This window comes from Hemitrygon akajei, chromosome 6 (genome assembly GCF_048418815.1).
Source record: "Hemitrygon akajei chromosome 6, sHemAka1.3, whole genome shotgun sequence".
Taxonomy (NCBI): domain Eukaryota; kingdom Metazoa; phylum Chordata; class Chondrichthyes; order Myliobatiformes; family Dasyatidae; genus Hemitrygon; species Hemitrygon akajei.
The window spans coordinates 38,861,505-38,877,361 of NC_133129.1; the positions used below are offsets into that span (position 1 = coordinate 38,861,505).

The 15,857-nt window shown below is 40.3% G+C and overlaps 1 protein-coding gene across 5 annotated transcripts in view; it reads left to right on the forward strand.

Annotated features, from left to right (window-relative positions):
* The window catches only part of erbin (erbb2 interacting protein), a 234,481-nt gene extending 226,708 nt beyond the window's left edge, over positions 1 to 7,773 (forward strand). For all 5 annotated transcript variants that reach the window (XM_073048160.1, XM_073048164.1, XM_073048161.1 and 2 more), the window contains 3 exons: positions 1,205 to 1,297; positions 2,142 to 2,216; positions 4,924 to 7,773. In XM_073048160.1, coding sequence (XP_072904261.1) covers positions 1,205 to 1,297; positions 2,142 to 2,216; positions 4,924 to 5,031 — 276 coding nt within the window. In that variant the 3' untranslated portion in view covers positions 5,032 to 7,773. The remainder of the gene's footprint in view (positions 1 to 1,204; positions 1,298 to 2,141; positions 2,217 to 4,923) is intronic.
* Positions 7,774 to 15,857: the final 8,084 nt, after the last annotated feature.

Sequence of the window (15,857 nt, forward strand, 5' to 3'; positions counted from 1 at the left end):
ATTTGCAACAGAAATAGAAATCAGGAAACTTTTTATATGCTTTGTGATATGGTGCAACTCAAACTACCTGCGTCTCAGTATCACCAAGACCAAGGAGATGGTGGTGGACTTTAGGAGATCTAGGCCTCCTATGGAGCCAGTGATCATTAATGGAGAATGTGTGGAGCAGGTTAAGACCTACAAGTATCTGGGAGTACAGTTAGACGAGAAGCTAGACTGGACTGCCAACACAGATGCCTTGTGCAGGAAGGCACAGAGTCGACTGTACTTCCTAAGAAGGTTGGCGTCATTCAATGTCTGTAGTGAGATGCTGAAGATGTTCTATAGGTCAGTTGTGGAGAGCGCCCTCTTCTTTGTGGTGGCGTGTTGGGGAGGAAGCATTAAGAAGAGGGACGCCTCACGTCTTAATAAGCTGGTAAGGAAGGCGGGCTCTGTCGTGGGCAAAGTACTGGAGAGTTTAACATCGGTAGCTGAGCGAAGGGCGCTGAGTAGGCTATGGTCAATTATGGATAACTCTGAACATCCTCTACATAGCACCATCCAGAGACAGAGAAGCAGTTTCAGCGACAGGTTACTATCGATGCAATGCTCCTCAGACAGGATGAAGAGGTCAATACTCCCCAATGCCATTAGGCTTTACAATTCTACCGCCAGGACTTAAGAACTTTTTAAAAGCTATTATTAATGCTTTTTGAGATAGTGATTTAGATGCATATCATATTTTTACTGAGTTAAGTATTGTATGTAATTAGTTTTGCTACAACAAGTGTATGGGACATTGGAAAAAAGTTGAATTTCCCCATGGGGATGAATAAAGTATCTATCTATCTATCTATCTATCTAGATTGTACACCTGAATGATCGCAGACAGGATGTCTCTCATAAAAAAAGAGAATTTTTTTTCAACTTGTAGTACTCTGTTAGCCTAGGTTAATTACTGACAACTTTCTATGATCTTGAGGCCATACCTTGCCAGTTTGAGGGTGAGAACGTTTTGTTCAGTGAAATTATTCAAGTTCACTTTCTGTTCTCAACATAAAAGTCAAACCTGTAACTAACAAAGTCATGTTAGTTTGCCTTTCCTTTTCCCTGAACCTTTCCCCTCCACTGTCCCCATCCTCACCCCATTCACCCTCATCCACGTGACAAGTTATCTGGTTTAAAACATTTTTGAGTAAATGAAATAATTTTTAATTCTTTCCAGATGCATATTAAAATAGATAAAAATCCTGAGTTGGGTTTCAGCATATCTGGAGGTATTGGAGGTCGAGGGAACCCCTTCAGACCTGATGATACAGTGAGTATTTATATAGCCTTTTACAATGATGTATAGTTTGAGTCTGAATTTTAGAATTATGTGCTACTAAAATGGGCCCTTGGGCCCAACACATCCATACTAGTCATTTAGTACCTATCCATACTAACTCCATTCACTGGCATTTGGTCTGCCTCCGTGTTGTGAGAGTATCTGACACCTCCACCACTTCAGACATTGTGTACTAGATACCCTTTGAGTGGAGATGGGGAGGGAAGGGTGGAATTCTTCCTCTGATTCTTTCTAAATGCCTTGCTCCCTGCCTTGAACCTAAGCCTTGTGGCATTAGCTACCTCTTGCATGGAGCCATTTTCCCTACCAATGTGACAGAAGCATTCAGTGACTGATGGTAGCCTAGTGAGTTGCTCTGCACCACTTCCATATTCAGAATTGTACACGGTGTTGCACCTCTGGCCTAACCAGATCTTCCTATGCCAGTAAGCATCATGTATCCCTTTTTACCCCATTACCTGTTGCTACTTCCATCAGGGATCTTTGGATTTGTACACTAAAGTCCTCTTGTTTCTCAAAACTCCCTGGTTTGCGGAGTAAGAGATGAATGTCTTTTGTTTGCTTAGAGAAAAATGGTCTGCCCAAGCTAACCTGATAAAAGATCTGACTTTTTTGATACCCAGCTTGGGGTGGGTTGGATGAGCCCATCTCACTGATAGTATTATGCATCGTGGACCTTTTCGATCATCCAGATTTTAAACTTTCCAGAAGAAAAATCTTGAGATGTGTGTTAATCATTCATAGCTAAACTGCTATATGATATGTATAAATGGTCCTAAGAAAGTTATGTATGAAATATTTATTCTTTACTCAGGGTATATTTGTAACTAGAGTTCAACCTGAAGGTCCAGCTTCAAAACTGCTTCAGCCTGGAGATAAAATAGTTCAGGTAATTATTAAATAGACAAAAGTCTTTTTATTTTCAAAATAATTTTAAAAAATTTCTAGCAAACACAGAACATTGTATGAACTCAGCAGGTTAGGAGGAAGTTACAGCATTTTGCATGTGTTACTCCAGATTTCTATGTCTCTAGCAAACAGTCTTTTTCTCTCCTCTTTATTTGCTCTTGGTTCTCATAGATGTGCTCCATAAACTGATTTCTTCCCTTTTTAATATCTCTTAAAATAGAATTATTTCTGGATATTAATTCTTTGTAGAGCAGATTACTTACTTTAAGAACATGCATTTGTATTATTTTCAAAATGAATTAGTTTAACAATACTGTTGCAAAGTGTATACAGTAGTGTGAATATTAAATTCATAATTATGTTTTAACTAGTGATGAATATTTTGTCTTTAGTTAATGGTGCGTGTTATTCCATTTGATATTCTGGTTATATTTTCCTGTTTCTACTTGACTTAATTGTGATCTATCAATATGTTTCTCTTTTGCATAATTTTGGGATGGAATCAATTTTGTGAATCATGATGCTGTGCCTCTCACATACTCCTTTCAGTTTTTTTTCTGAATGTGTGATTGTGGTCTTGAATACACAAGATCAGATTCATTTACTTTTGTACATAACAAGTTGCTGAAACACTTTACAACAGTACAACATTGACAACCACTTTGCATCGGCAATTTCTGTCTAAACATATTTAGGAGTGGTGCCTTGCAGAATTGTAAAAGAATGGGTTTTTTGTGCGTTGGTGAGAAAATCTCAAATTATTGAGTTCTCTTCGGGATTGTTACTTCCACTAGGGCAGTTTCAACTGAGCTTGTGGCACTAAAGTGGACTTTTCACACATAATCTAAGTTACTTGTTCAGAGATGCAGTGCAGAGCAGGCTCTTCCTGCCTGGGAAGCTGTGCCACTCAGGAACCCACCTCTATAACACTAGCCTAATTACAGGGCAATTTACATTGACCAATTAACCTTCTAACCAGTACCTCTTTGGATTGTGGGAGGAAACCGATGCAGTCACAGGGAAGGCGTACAAACTCCTTCCAGGCACTGCCAGAGTTAAACTCCGAACTCCACCACGAACTATAATAGCATCACACTAACCATTGCGCTACCATGCACCCTTTTGCCTTGGTTATAGTGTGATTTTAAACTTGGTTATCAAATACTTCCATGCATACCAGCAGACTTTGAAGTTTGATGATTCCTCAAATAATAAGGAACTGATATTTTACATAGAGTGGTAGAAGCATGATTTCAAGTAATGTTCTGTCTGAGAACCAGGGAACCACTTTGAACCACTTGTCCATGCACCATGGGAAGAACAGAATCATTGAAAACGTACTTAATGTTTTGCATTACGGCAAATGGAGTCCATGGTACAACACAATGAACAGTATGTGGCTGCCTGTATTATTATAGAAAACCGAAAACATGCTGCCCTTATTGTGGGAAGACTAGCTGAGTGAATATGTGCTAGTTTAGAAAAACGTCTTCAGCATTTCATACTTCAGAGTTGGACATTGACACGTAGGTGATAGACAGATGGGTTTGGATGGGGGAGATTAATAAGCTTTGGTAATGAGGAGATTTGGGGATGGAAAAGGTGAACAGAGGGAAGAAGAAGCTGGATAGGTGGGAGTAGTTACCTGAAATGAGTAAAGTCAATACGCAAACCATTGGGTTGTAGGATGCCCAAGTGGAGTATAAGATATTGTTTTTCTAGTTTGCATTTGGTCTGACGAGGGCAATGGAGAAGACGAAGGACAGACAGATTGGTATGGGCAGGGGAGTTAAAATGACCAGCAGCTGGAATTTTTGCAGCGCACCTGTGCTCTATCTATAATGGCCAACATAAGCTTCAAGTTGCAGGTCACTCAGTGATCTATTATGGGGGCTTCAGGGATGCTGAGATACCTCAGTGTGAATGCAGAAATGACCAGAGGATTTCTGGGCTGAACTCAATTACATTCTCCATCACAGCTATCATGAAAATTCTGACATTGGAACTGAAAATGTGATCTACATGTTAAAACTAGTTGATGATTACTGCCCTACCTTTCTGACAAGCTGTCATCATTCTTCCTTCATTCTTTGTCCTTCTACATGATTTGTGTTGGGGAAGGAACTGAACCACATGCTCACAAGTGACATCTCACATTTATTCCACTGAGTTCTCCTCAAAGTGCCAGTGTAGTGTAGCTATTACAGTTCGGGGCAATGGAGTTCAGAGTTCAATGATAACACTTTCTGTAAGGAGTTTGTACGTTCTCCATGTGTGACCACATGGGTTTCCTCCCACAGTCCAAAGACATACCGGTGAGTAGGTTAATTGATCACTGTAAATTATCCTGTGATTAGGCTAATGTTAAATAGGTGGATTGCTGGCGGTGAAACTCATTGAGCCAGAAGGTCCTGCTCCACACTATTTCTAAATAAATAAATAGAAATCTTCCACCTAGCTCAGTACCTGCTACTTCAAAAGTTCTTTCTGTCAACATGCTTGCTTAATTCCATGTAACACAGGAAACAGTAAGGGCAAATAGTTTACAGAAGTTCATAAACTTGCTCCTTCAACTTATTAAAACTGCAAGTTAGTGGATGTCTTTTCATTAGAATGGTATGTTGGTACATCAAATGCTATTTGTTATAGTTTTGTTTATACACTTATGAATGTATTTCTTTTTACAGGCTAATGGGTACAATTTTGTGAATATTGAACATGGACAAGCAGTGTCACTATTAAAAACCTTCCAGAATGCAGTGGACTTAATTATCCTGAGGGAAGTTGCATCCTAATGATGAATTATGGACAATAAGAAGAAATCAACCAATGTGATCAGTTTTTATAAGTAATTCTGTAGCAAAAAATGCAGCTGATATCACTTTTTTTACTTGGAGACGCGGGAGGATCAATGGACGGTTCAATTTGTTGGTTGAGTTTAGTCTGTATAATGTATTGGCAGTGTAGAGCTTGGGTATAAGGGGCACAACCACTCTGTATGATAGGGGTGCAGATGCAGGGACTGAAATTGGTTATAGAAGCAAATACTGCAGGGTGAAGAATTAACATAGCAAACATCAAGATCACTCTTAATATGAACAAACCTGTGTGCTTTTCTGTACAGATTTTAGGTTTTATTTTTGGATAATCTTATATATTACTAAAGAAACTGTACAAGGCTTAAGTAGTGAGCCTGATTTCTGCTCAGGGACAGGTGGCAGGGCTATCTGTTCTGTAGAATTTAAGCCTTTTATTTTTAATCACCTTTGTATAATTGTTAAACGCTGAAACCACTGGGTAAGATGTACAGGAGCTGGAAAATGGATGTGTGTACAGTGTTTAGACGAATGGGTAGATGTATGGTTTGAGCATATACAATTAAGTGACCTTGCTTGGGAGTATCTGAAAGAACTGAGTCTGGGGCTAGGCTACCAAAGTAAGTATTTGATGGTTTGATGATGGAGAAGGTATCATTGAAAGTTGGACTGGGGAAGGAAACAGCAAATTAAACCTGTCTGTGATGATCTGTTTCTCTAAGTTCTGAATAGTGAATTGGATTCTTCAAGAACAGTCTTACTTAAGGGTTCTTAGTCCTTTTGCAAAGAGAAGGGAATGTGGTTATGCTGCCTACTACTCTAAGAATGTTATTTTATTACACTTATAATTTCTAGTGCATTTGGCCAACATTTTAAATAAAAACTTTCTATCTTTACTAAAAAAAGAGGATATAATTAACAATAATGATGCATATTGATCAGCTTTGTGTATCACAATAAAAGTGCCATACGAGACCAAGAATTATCTTTTAAAATGCAGGTTAAAAACTCTGCTAAAAAGCAATACTGTAAGTCTATATAGTGAAGAGGGTGTAGAACTGATATTATGAATTTTAAAAGCTCTTGTACCTGTTTAAAAACAAAAAATATATATATTCCAAGATGAGCATTAAATGAACAAAAGAAAAACAAACTGCTGGAGGAAGTCTGGTCAAGCAGCATTTGTGGGCATTAAATAAGTTTTATTTCATAAGATGTCCATTCTAAATATTATCATAGGAAGGATAATATTTCACTACTCCCATTTATGGTGCAGAAGGATATTTCCCACACGAGTGGAATAAAAATCAATACAGTAGCTGTAAGGGTGTAGCAGAAACACTTGGATACACAAATGAAAACAGACCCCTGCTTGGGTAGTTCCAGTATGTTGCAGCAAATCTTAATGGCTTCGTGTTCTTGAATACAGGTATCCTGTAACAGCATTCCCATTAAGATGAATTATATATGTTTGTTGTGGGTGTTGAGAATATCAAAGATTTTTTTTAAAGAAATCTGTTTGTTGCAAGGTCACACGCTGCATTGATGACTAAAAGTTCTATTTTAAAAGTTTTTTTCTTTTACCCAGGCATGGTTTTTAAAAGTGTAGAAACAGGTTTTAATTATTGCCCTGAGGAGGAATAATACCATTCAGCTGCTTGGTAGAATTATAACAAAATATATACAAGTGTGTACATTGTATTTCAATGTAGTAACCTGTTGGTAAGCATTGAAGTTTTTAATACCTTTTCAAGCTGGAATTGCCTTTCATGAACTTGGTGATCATTGTTTAAAAGCTTTCAATTAAGCATGCACTTTCAAATTAAGTTTTGGGTGAATTGTCAGACATAGTCTGAGGGTACCTTGAATTAGCTAATATTTGTGTAACCTGGAGAATAATTTTTCAAACCAAGTTTGAGCTGGTTAATCGATTGGATTAGGATGACAGGATGTAACACAATCTACTTGTCAGGCAACAAATGCTGTATTGCAGATTTTGATAAATCATTGACTTTGGGGGAGAAAATGATACATGTCAAAGCAAACTGTTTCCTTTCCCCTTTAATTCTGTTTTGTGTAATGGTTGAAATAATTCTTTTTGACTATGACCAGTTTGTCATCTTTGATTGTGGGGTAATGGTGAGTTTAAATATTTGATGGCCAACTCTTGAAAGGTATAATTCAGCTGTATAAGTAAACCGCAAGTAAATTGAAAAATCCTAAACATTCCCGTGTATTTATTATGTAATTTATTTATTCTGATGGTTTCTTGTGGGCTAGATTTTTCTAAAGTTTGTATATAGTTGAACATGTCCTTGATTAGAACAAGTATAAAATGAATAAAAAGTAGCCAATATTCTTGGTTCCCACAGCAATGCTGTATTCCTGATACATTTTAAACCATTGCCTTTATTTTGAGCAAGTCTGTGATGTTTGAAAAGAGCTACATTTGTCCAACATTCCACATTTTGTATATAACTAGACAGTTTCTAACACAATCTACAATAATTAGGGTCAATTAATGCTCTTCACAATCTGATTTACTTTGTACAATTTTAGTTTGTAAACAAGGCAGTTTGTTGTAAATGAAATCTTAAATTGGTCAAAACTGTTGTGTGTCCCACTGACATGAAAATGATTTGTAAATCCACTCATTTTACAAAAGTGCAAATGGCTTCTATATGTTCCTATTGTGGTTTATTAAAAAAAAATGGAATCAAATCAGTTGACCACATTTTGTGCTTTATTTTTAGTACCTTGGAAGACTGTAAGATAGGAGCAGAATTAAGCTGTTCAGTCCATCGAGTCTGTTCCCCATTCCATCATGGCTGATTTATTATCCCTCTCAACCCAGTTCTTCTGCCTTCTGCCTGTGACCTTTGACACCCTGACTAGCCAGGACCATAAGATATAGGAGCAGAGTAATTACAATGGCGGCTATCCATCGTGTCAGTGATGATGGGATGCTTGTTCTGGAGAGTTTGGAATTGAATTGACTTTATTACTTACATCCTTCACATACATGAGTAAAAATCTTTACATTATGTCTCCATCTAAATATGCAATGTGCAATTTATAGTAATTTGTAATAAATAGTATGTACAACAGGACAGTCAATATAATATAGAAATACAATTGTATTAGCATGAATTAATCAGTCTGATGGCCTGGTGGATGAAGCTGCCCCAGAACTTTTATGCTGCAGTACCGTTACCCGGATGGGAGCAGTTGGAACAGTTTGTGGTTGGGGTGACTTGGTTCCCCAGTGATCTTTTGGACCCTTTTTACACACCTGTCTCTGTAAATGTCCTGAATAGTGGGGCAGTTCACATCTACAGATGTGCTGGGCTGTCTGCATCACCCTCTGCAGAGTCCTGCGATTGAATGAAGTACAGTTCCCATACCAGGCAGTGATACAGCCAGTCAGGATGCACTCAATTGTGCCCCAATAGAAAGGATTTGAGGGCCCATACCAAACTTCAACCATCTGAGGTGAAAGAGGAGCTGTTGTGCCTTTTTCACCACACGGTATGTACAGACCACGTGAGATCCTCGGTGATGTGTATGCCAAGGAACTTAAAGCTGTTTACCCTCTCAACCCCAGATCCATTGATGTCAATAGGGGTTAGCCTGTCTCCATCCTCCTGTAGTCCACAACCAACACCTTTGTTTTTGTGACATTGAGGGAGAGGTTTTCTTGACACCACCATGCCAGGGTGATGACTTCTGTATGCTGCCTTGTTCTTATTTGAGATTGGGCCGATCAATGTAGTATTGTCAGCAAGTTTAGTTAACAGATTGGAGCTGTTGCTGGCAACACAGTCATGGGTACACAGAGAGTAAAGGAGTTGAAGTGGAAAAGCAATTGTTCTAGGGCAGTTTCAATCTCAACCTCAGAAGTCTGGGTTCAGCGGTACGAACATAAGAAAAAGGAGCAGGAGTAGGCCATCTGGCCCATTGAGCCTGCTCTACCATTCAGTAAGATCATGGCTAATCTGGCCATGGACTCATCTCCACCTTTTCCCCATGGCCCTTAATTCCCATACTATGCAAAACTCTATCCAACTTTGTCTTAAAGATATTTACTGAGGTAGCCTCCACTGCTTCATTGGGCAGAGAATTCCACAGATTCACCACTCTCTGGGAAAAGCAGGTCCTCCTCATCTCCATCCAAAATCTACTCCCCTGAATCTTGAAGGCATGTCCCCTAGTTCTGGTCTCACCTACCAGTGGAAACAACTTCCCTGCCTCTATCTTATCTATCCATTTCATAATTTCACGTTTCCATTAGATTATCTCTCATTCTTCCGAATTCTAGTGAGTACAGTCACAGGTGACTTGATCTCTCCTCATAGTCTAACAAACAAGTGTTAGAAACTGGGATCCTGCTTGCAGTAGATGACCATGGTATCTTCTGTGCCTTGTCGTGCCCTTTGCCCTCCACGGAGTGTTGCAGTACCACCTTGGATCTCACTGTAGATCTCTTCCGCCCAGTCCACCGGAGCTGACTTCGCATGCTAGGACAGGCATACCTCTACTTCACTAAGGTTTAGCCCACCCATTGAAACGGTGTACTGGGGAGTGGTCGCTTTCCCTTACAGACAGCTACTTGAGCCACAGGTGAGAGTTGCGAGTCTGGTGGGGACCAAAGGTGAGTAAGCTATCCCAGGAATGGACATGACCAGTTCCTTCACCAGAGGTGCTACCCCTCCCTGAGTACCCCATGCACCCCAGTAATTACAATTTTGTACCAAATACTTGATTATTTAAGCAGTATCCATTACGTGTGAAACAAAATCTTTAAACATCTTAAATGAAAACATTGCTTCAAAATATTTGTGATCAATTGCAGATACAAGACTGCAGATGCTGGAATCTAGAGCAAGAAAGAAACTGCTGGGGGAACTTGGAGGGTCAAGCAACATCTGTGGAGGCAAAGGAGAAGTCAACATTTTGGGTCAAGACCCTGCATCAAGAATGATTGTGTAAAGGGATGATGATTCTAAATAGATGAGAGAGAAGAATGAAACAGGAGCTGGAGTTTATGGGTGTAACCATGTGATGTGGGGAAATGATAGATAGGTGGAGACAGGTCAGGAAGAGGAAAGAGGGAGTTAAGAAATGGAGGCTGGTGCTATTTGGCCAATTTGGATACAATGAAACTATGGAACTACTCTCTGTGGTAGTAGTTACTTTCTACCACCAGCTAAGGTTTTCCAGTACATTGAGACCAACCCAATAATAGCAGAATACATGGGAGCAGAATGATGCCATTTGACCCATCAGGTCTCTGCCATTCCATCATGGCTGATTCAATTTCCCCCTCAACCCCATACTTCTGCCTTCTCCCTGTATCCTTTGATGCCATGACTAATCAACAACCTGTCAAGCTCCACTTTAAATATACCCAATGACTTGGCCCCCACAGTCATCTATGGCAATGAATTCCACAGATTCACTGCCCTCTGGCTAAAGAAATTCCTCCTCCAGCTCTGTTCTAAATGGATGCCCTTCTATTCCAAGGCTGTGCCCTCTGATCCCTGACACCTCCCCTCCCCCCACCATGGAAACATCCTCTCCACGTCCACTCTATCTAGGTTTTGAATATTTAGAAAAATAGAAAACCTACAGCACAATACAGGACACATCCTTCCCTTAGAAATTACCTAGGGTTACCCATAGCCCTCTATTTTTCTAAGCTCCGTGTACCTAAGCAGGAGTCTCTTAAAAGACCCTATCGTATCTGCCTCCACCACCGTCGCCGGCAGCCCATTCCACGCAGTCACCACTCTCTGCATAAAAAAAATACCCCTGACATCTCTGTACCTGCTTCCAATTGCCTTAAAACTGTGCCCTCTCATGCTAGTCATTTCAGCCCTGGGAAAAATCCACATGATCAATGCCTCAGGTCACCTCTCATCCTCCGTCGCTCCAAGGAGAAAAGGCTGAGTTCACTCAACCTATTCTCGTAAGGCATGCTCCTCAGTCTAGGCAACATCCTTGTAAATCTCCTCTGCACCCTTTCTATGGTTTCCACATCCTTCCTGTAGCGAGGCGACCAGAACTGAGCACGTGGGGTCTGACCAGGGTCCTATATAGCTGCACTATTACCTCTCAGCTCCTAAACTCAGTCCCATGATTGATGAAGGCCAATGCACCATGTGCTTTCTTAACCACAGAGTCAATCTGCGCAGCAGCTTTGAGTGTCCAATGGTCTTGGACCTGAAGATATCTCTGATTCTCCACGCTGCTAAGAGTCTTACTGTTAATACTATATTATGCCATCATAATTGACCTACCAAAATGAACTTACCTGGGTTGAGACCCATCTGCCACTTCTCAGCCCAGTTTTACATCCAATCAATGTCCCGCTGTAACCTCTGAAAGCCCGCCACACTATCCACAACACCCCAAGCTTTGTGTCATCAGCAAATTTACTAACCCATCCCTCCACTTCCTCATCCAGGAATCACTAAGAGGGATGATTTGATGGGTTTCAGTGAGATTCCTCTAAACTGCAGTTGAGTACCAGCCCAGAGCCATTAAAAACACTCCGCATATGTTAACCCAGAGTTATTATCGTGAACCTCTGCTTGACCTTTCAGTGCCAGCACTTCTTTTCTTCGAAAAGGGACCCAAATCTGCTCTCGGTATTCCCAAGTGCACTCCAACCGATGCCTTATAAAGCCTCAGCATCGCATCCTTGCTTTTATATTCCATTCCCTTCAAAATGAATAGTAACATTGCATTTGCCTTCCTTACCACTGATTCAACTTGCAAGTTAGTGACTTGCGTTATGCTTGGATACAGTTTATATGGGCTTCTGGAAGGCACGTTATTGGACACAGGTTCAGTTAACAGTCATGGCAATTTGAAATGATTCAAAATCTGGTTTGGTGATGGAATGAAAAAGCAGTTTTCTAGAATCAAAGTTTAAAAGTAAATTTATGATGAAAATAATATATGTACATATGTGTTTAAGCGTGTGTATACGAACTGGGTGAACAATGGATCGTTCAGGAGGCTGAAGGGGAGACAGGACGTATAGAGAGGTAGTTACACCTAATGTGCAGGACACAGGAAACTGGGTGACGGGAAGGGGAAAGCGGTTAAAGAGCCAGTGCAGAGTACCCCTGTGGCCACCTTCCTCAGCACCAGGATTCTGTCGGGGGGAGGGTGACCTAACAGAGGGGTGTCAGTGGCCAGGTCTCTGCAACAGAGTCTTCCTCTGAGACTCAGAAGGGAAGAGGGGAGAAGAGGCACGCTGTGGTGATAGGGGGTACATTAGTTAGAGGAATGGACAGAAGGTTCTGCGGACGAGAATGAGATTCCTGGACGGTACATTGCCTCCGGAACATCTCAGATTGAGACCTCAGTATTCTTAAGTGGGAGAGTGAGTGGCTAGAGGTCGTGCTCCATATGACATGGGTGTGACAGGGTTATGGATAGGGAGTTAGGTGTTAAGTTAAAGGTGGGACCTCCAGTGTTATTGTCTCAGGATTGCTACCCGTGTCACATGCTAGTGAGGCCAGAACTAGGAAGATTAAACAGTTTAATACGTGGCTAAGGAGTTGGTGTAGAAAAAAGGGCATAAGATTTTTGGATCATTGGGTTCTCTTCCAGGGAAAGTGGGGCCTGTACAGAAGGGATGGTTTCCACCTGAACTGAAAGGGGACTAATATCCTAGCAGGAAGTTATGTTAATGCTGCACAGTGGGGTTTAAACTAGAGATGCAGCAGGATGGGAACCAGAGTGCCAGAACAGTTAGTGGAGAGGTTGTGGAGGCAGATGTCAGTGAGACTTCAAAGTTAGGAATCAAAAGGTTGAGTGTGGTATGACTAGTGTCCTGAGCTGCTTATATTTAAATGCAAGAAGCATCGTAGGAAAGGCGGATAATAGTGTTGAAGATGAGGTAGCTGGTTTACAAACAGGCATTGTGTGGTGAGGAGAGGCTGTCGATGGGGCAAAATTGCAGTCAACAGGATGAGTTGCAACGTAAAAGATGGACAAAATTGAAAAGGGTGAATGGATGACTGAAGGTGTTGTATCTGAGTGTGTGCAGAATATTGAATAAGGTAGATGAACTTGCAACACAGCCGCAGATTGGCAGGTATGATGTAGGCATTACTAAAGCATAGCTGAAAGATTATAGCTGGTAGCTTAATGTCCAAGGATACACATTGTATTGAAAGGTTAGGCAGGAAGGCAGAAGATGTGGTGTTGCTCTATTGGTAAAAAAAAATGAAATCAAATCATAAGAAAGAGGTGACATAGGGTCAGAAGGTGTTGCATCCTTGTGGATAGAGCTAAGGAACTGCAAAGTTAAAAAGACCCTGATGGGAGTTGTATACAGACCCCCAAACAGTAGTAAGGCCTACAAATTACAACAGGAGATAGAAAATGCATGCCAAAGGGGCAATGTTACAATAGTCATGGGGCTTAAATGTGCAGATAGATTTGGAAAATTGGGTTGGTGCTGGATTCCAGAAGGGGAAATTTCTAGAGTGCCGATGAGATGGCTTTTTAGAGCACTCGTGGTTGAGCCCACTAGAGGATCAGCTATTCTCTACTGGGTGTTGTGCATAAACCAGAACTGACTAGGGAGGTTAAGGTAAAAGAACCCTTAGGGGCAAGTGATCATAATATGATCAAATTCACCCTGAAATTTGAGAAGGAGAAGCTAAAGTCAGACGTATCTGTATTACAGTGGAGTAAAGGGAATTACAGAGGAATGAGAGAGCAGTTGACCGGAATTGATTGGAAAAGAACACTGACAGGGATAATGGTAGAGCAGCAATGGCTGGAATTTCTGGAAGCAATTCGGAAGGCACAGGATATATACATCCTGAAGAAGAAGTATTCTAAAGGAGCGCTGACACAAATGTAGATAACAAGAGAAGTTAAAGCCAACATAAAAGCCAAAGAGAGGGCATATAATAGACCAAAAATTAGTTGGAAGTTAGGTGATTGGGAAGCTTTTAAAAACCAACAGAAAGCAACTAAAAAAAGTTAGAAGGAAAAGATGGAATATGAAAGTAAGCTAGCCAGCAATTCTAAAGAGGATACAAGAGTGGATGTCAGACCACTGGAAAATGATGCTGGAGATGTAGTAATGGGGGACAGTGAAATGGTGGATGAACTGAATAAGCATTTTGCATCAGTCCTCACTGTGGAAGAAGTATGGTGGAAGTTCCAGGTGTCAGGGGACACAGTGTGTGAAGTTACCATAACTGGAGAGAAAGTTCTTGGAAAACTGAAAGGTCTGAAGATAGGTAAGTCACCTGGACAGATGGTGTACACCTCAGTTCTGAAATTGGCTGAAGGAATTGTGGAGGCATTAGTAATGATCTTTCAAGAGTCACTAGATTCTGGACTGGTTCCAGAAGACAGGAAAATTGCAAATGTCACCCCACTCTTCAAAAAAGGAGAGAGGTAGAAGAAAGGAAACGATAGGCCAATTAGTCTCACCTCAGTGGTTGAGAAGATGCTGGAGTCGATTATTAAGGATGAGGTCTCGAAGTACTCAGATGCTGGAGTCGATTATTAAGGATGAGGTCTCGGAGTACTTAGAGACACGTGATAAAATAGGTCATAGTCAGTGTGTTGCCCTTAAGGCATTTATTTAGTTTTATTACATTTTTGCTTTAGTAATTCATTTGTAATTATTTTCTAGTTAAAGTTAAGGTTGATAACTGTGTTGCAGTTGTTGAAGGTAAATTCTTTATCTGTGATGTATCGCGGTATGCGATGACATCACACCCGGTTTCGCCACGTCTTGTGGGTAAATAATGGTTTGGAGAAATGGGAAGGGCTTGTGTGTGCAGAATCAGCGCGAGAAAAGTTCCATTTCTACCCACTAAGAAACATAGAAGCAATGCCGTAAGTTCATATGAACAGTTGATATGTTGAAGTAAAAATGTTAGCCTGATTCTGTTAAAAGAAACAATGGTTGATAAGGTTTATTTTCTTGTGCTATTGAAAGCGTTGCTGGAAAGTTTGTGTTAAAGTGTATTTAAAGTTGTTGATGGCATAGGTAGATTCTTACTGTATGTTGTACTTTAATGAGACTGTTGATTGTATTTAATGTATTTAAGTAAACTACTTAAGAACTTTTTAAAAGCTATTATTAATGCTTTTTGAGAGAGTGATTTAGATGCATATCATATTTTTATTGAGTTAAGTATTGTATGTAATTAGTTTTGCTACAACAAGTATATGGGACATTGGAAAAAATGTTGAATTTCCCCATGGGGATGAATAAAGTATCTATCTATCTATCTATCTACTTTTACAAGTATTTATGATGTAAATGTGATGTCAAGTAGGAAACAAATACTGTATATATTTTGTATTATTTTATCAACAGTTTTCACCATACTTTAATGTGGAAGAGTGAACAGTAAATGGTTAATCTTACTGCGATCCTGTCCTCATTGGCTACGGTTTAACTTGGTGTTTAGTTCAGAGTTTCTACACACTGCACGAGAACACAAGAGTCAGTATTGTTTCCTCAAGGGAAAACCTTGCCTGACAAAACCGTTGGAATTCTTTGAAGAAATAACCACAGGATAGACAAAGGAGAACTGGCTGATGCTGTGTACTTGGATTTTCAGAAGGCCATTGACAAGGTGCCACACAAGACTGCTTAACAAGCTACGAGCCCATGGTATTACAGGAAAGATTCCAGCATGGATAAAGCAATGGCTGATCAGCAGAAGGCAAAGGGTGAGAATAAAGGGAGCCTTTTCTTGCTGGCTACTGGTGCCACCCGGGTCCGTGTTGGAATCAATTATTTTTATATTATT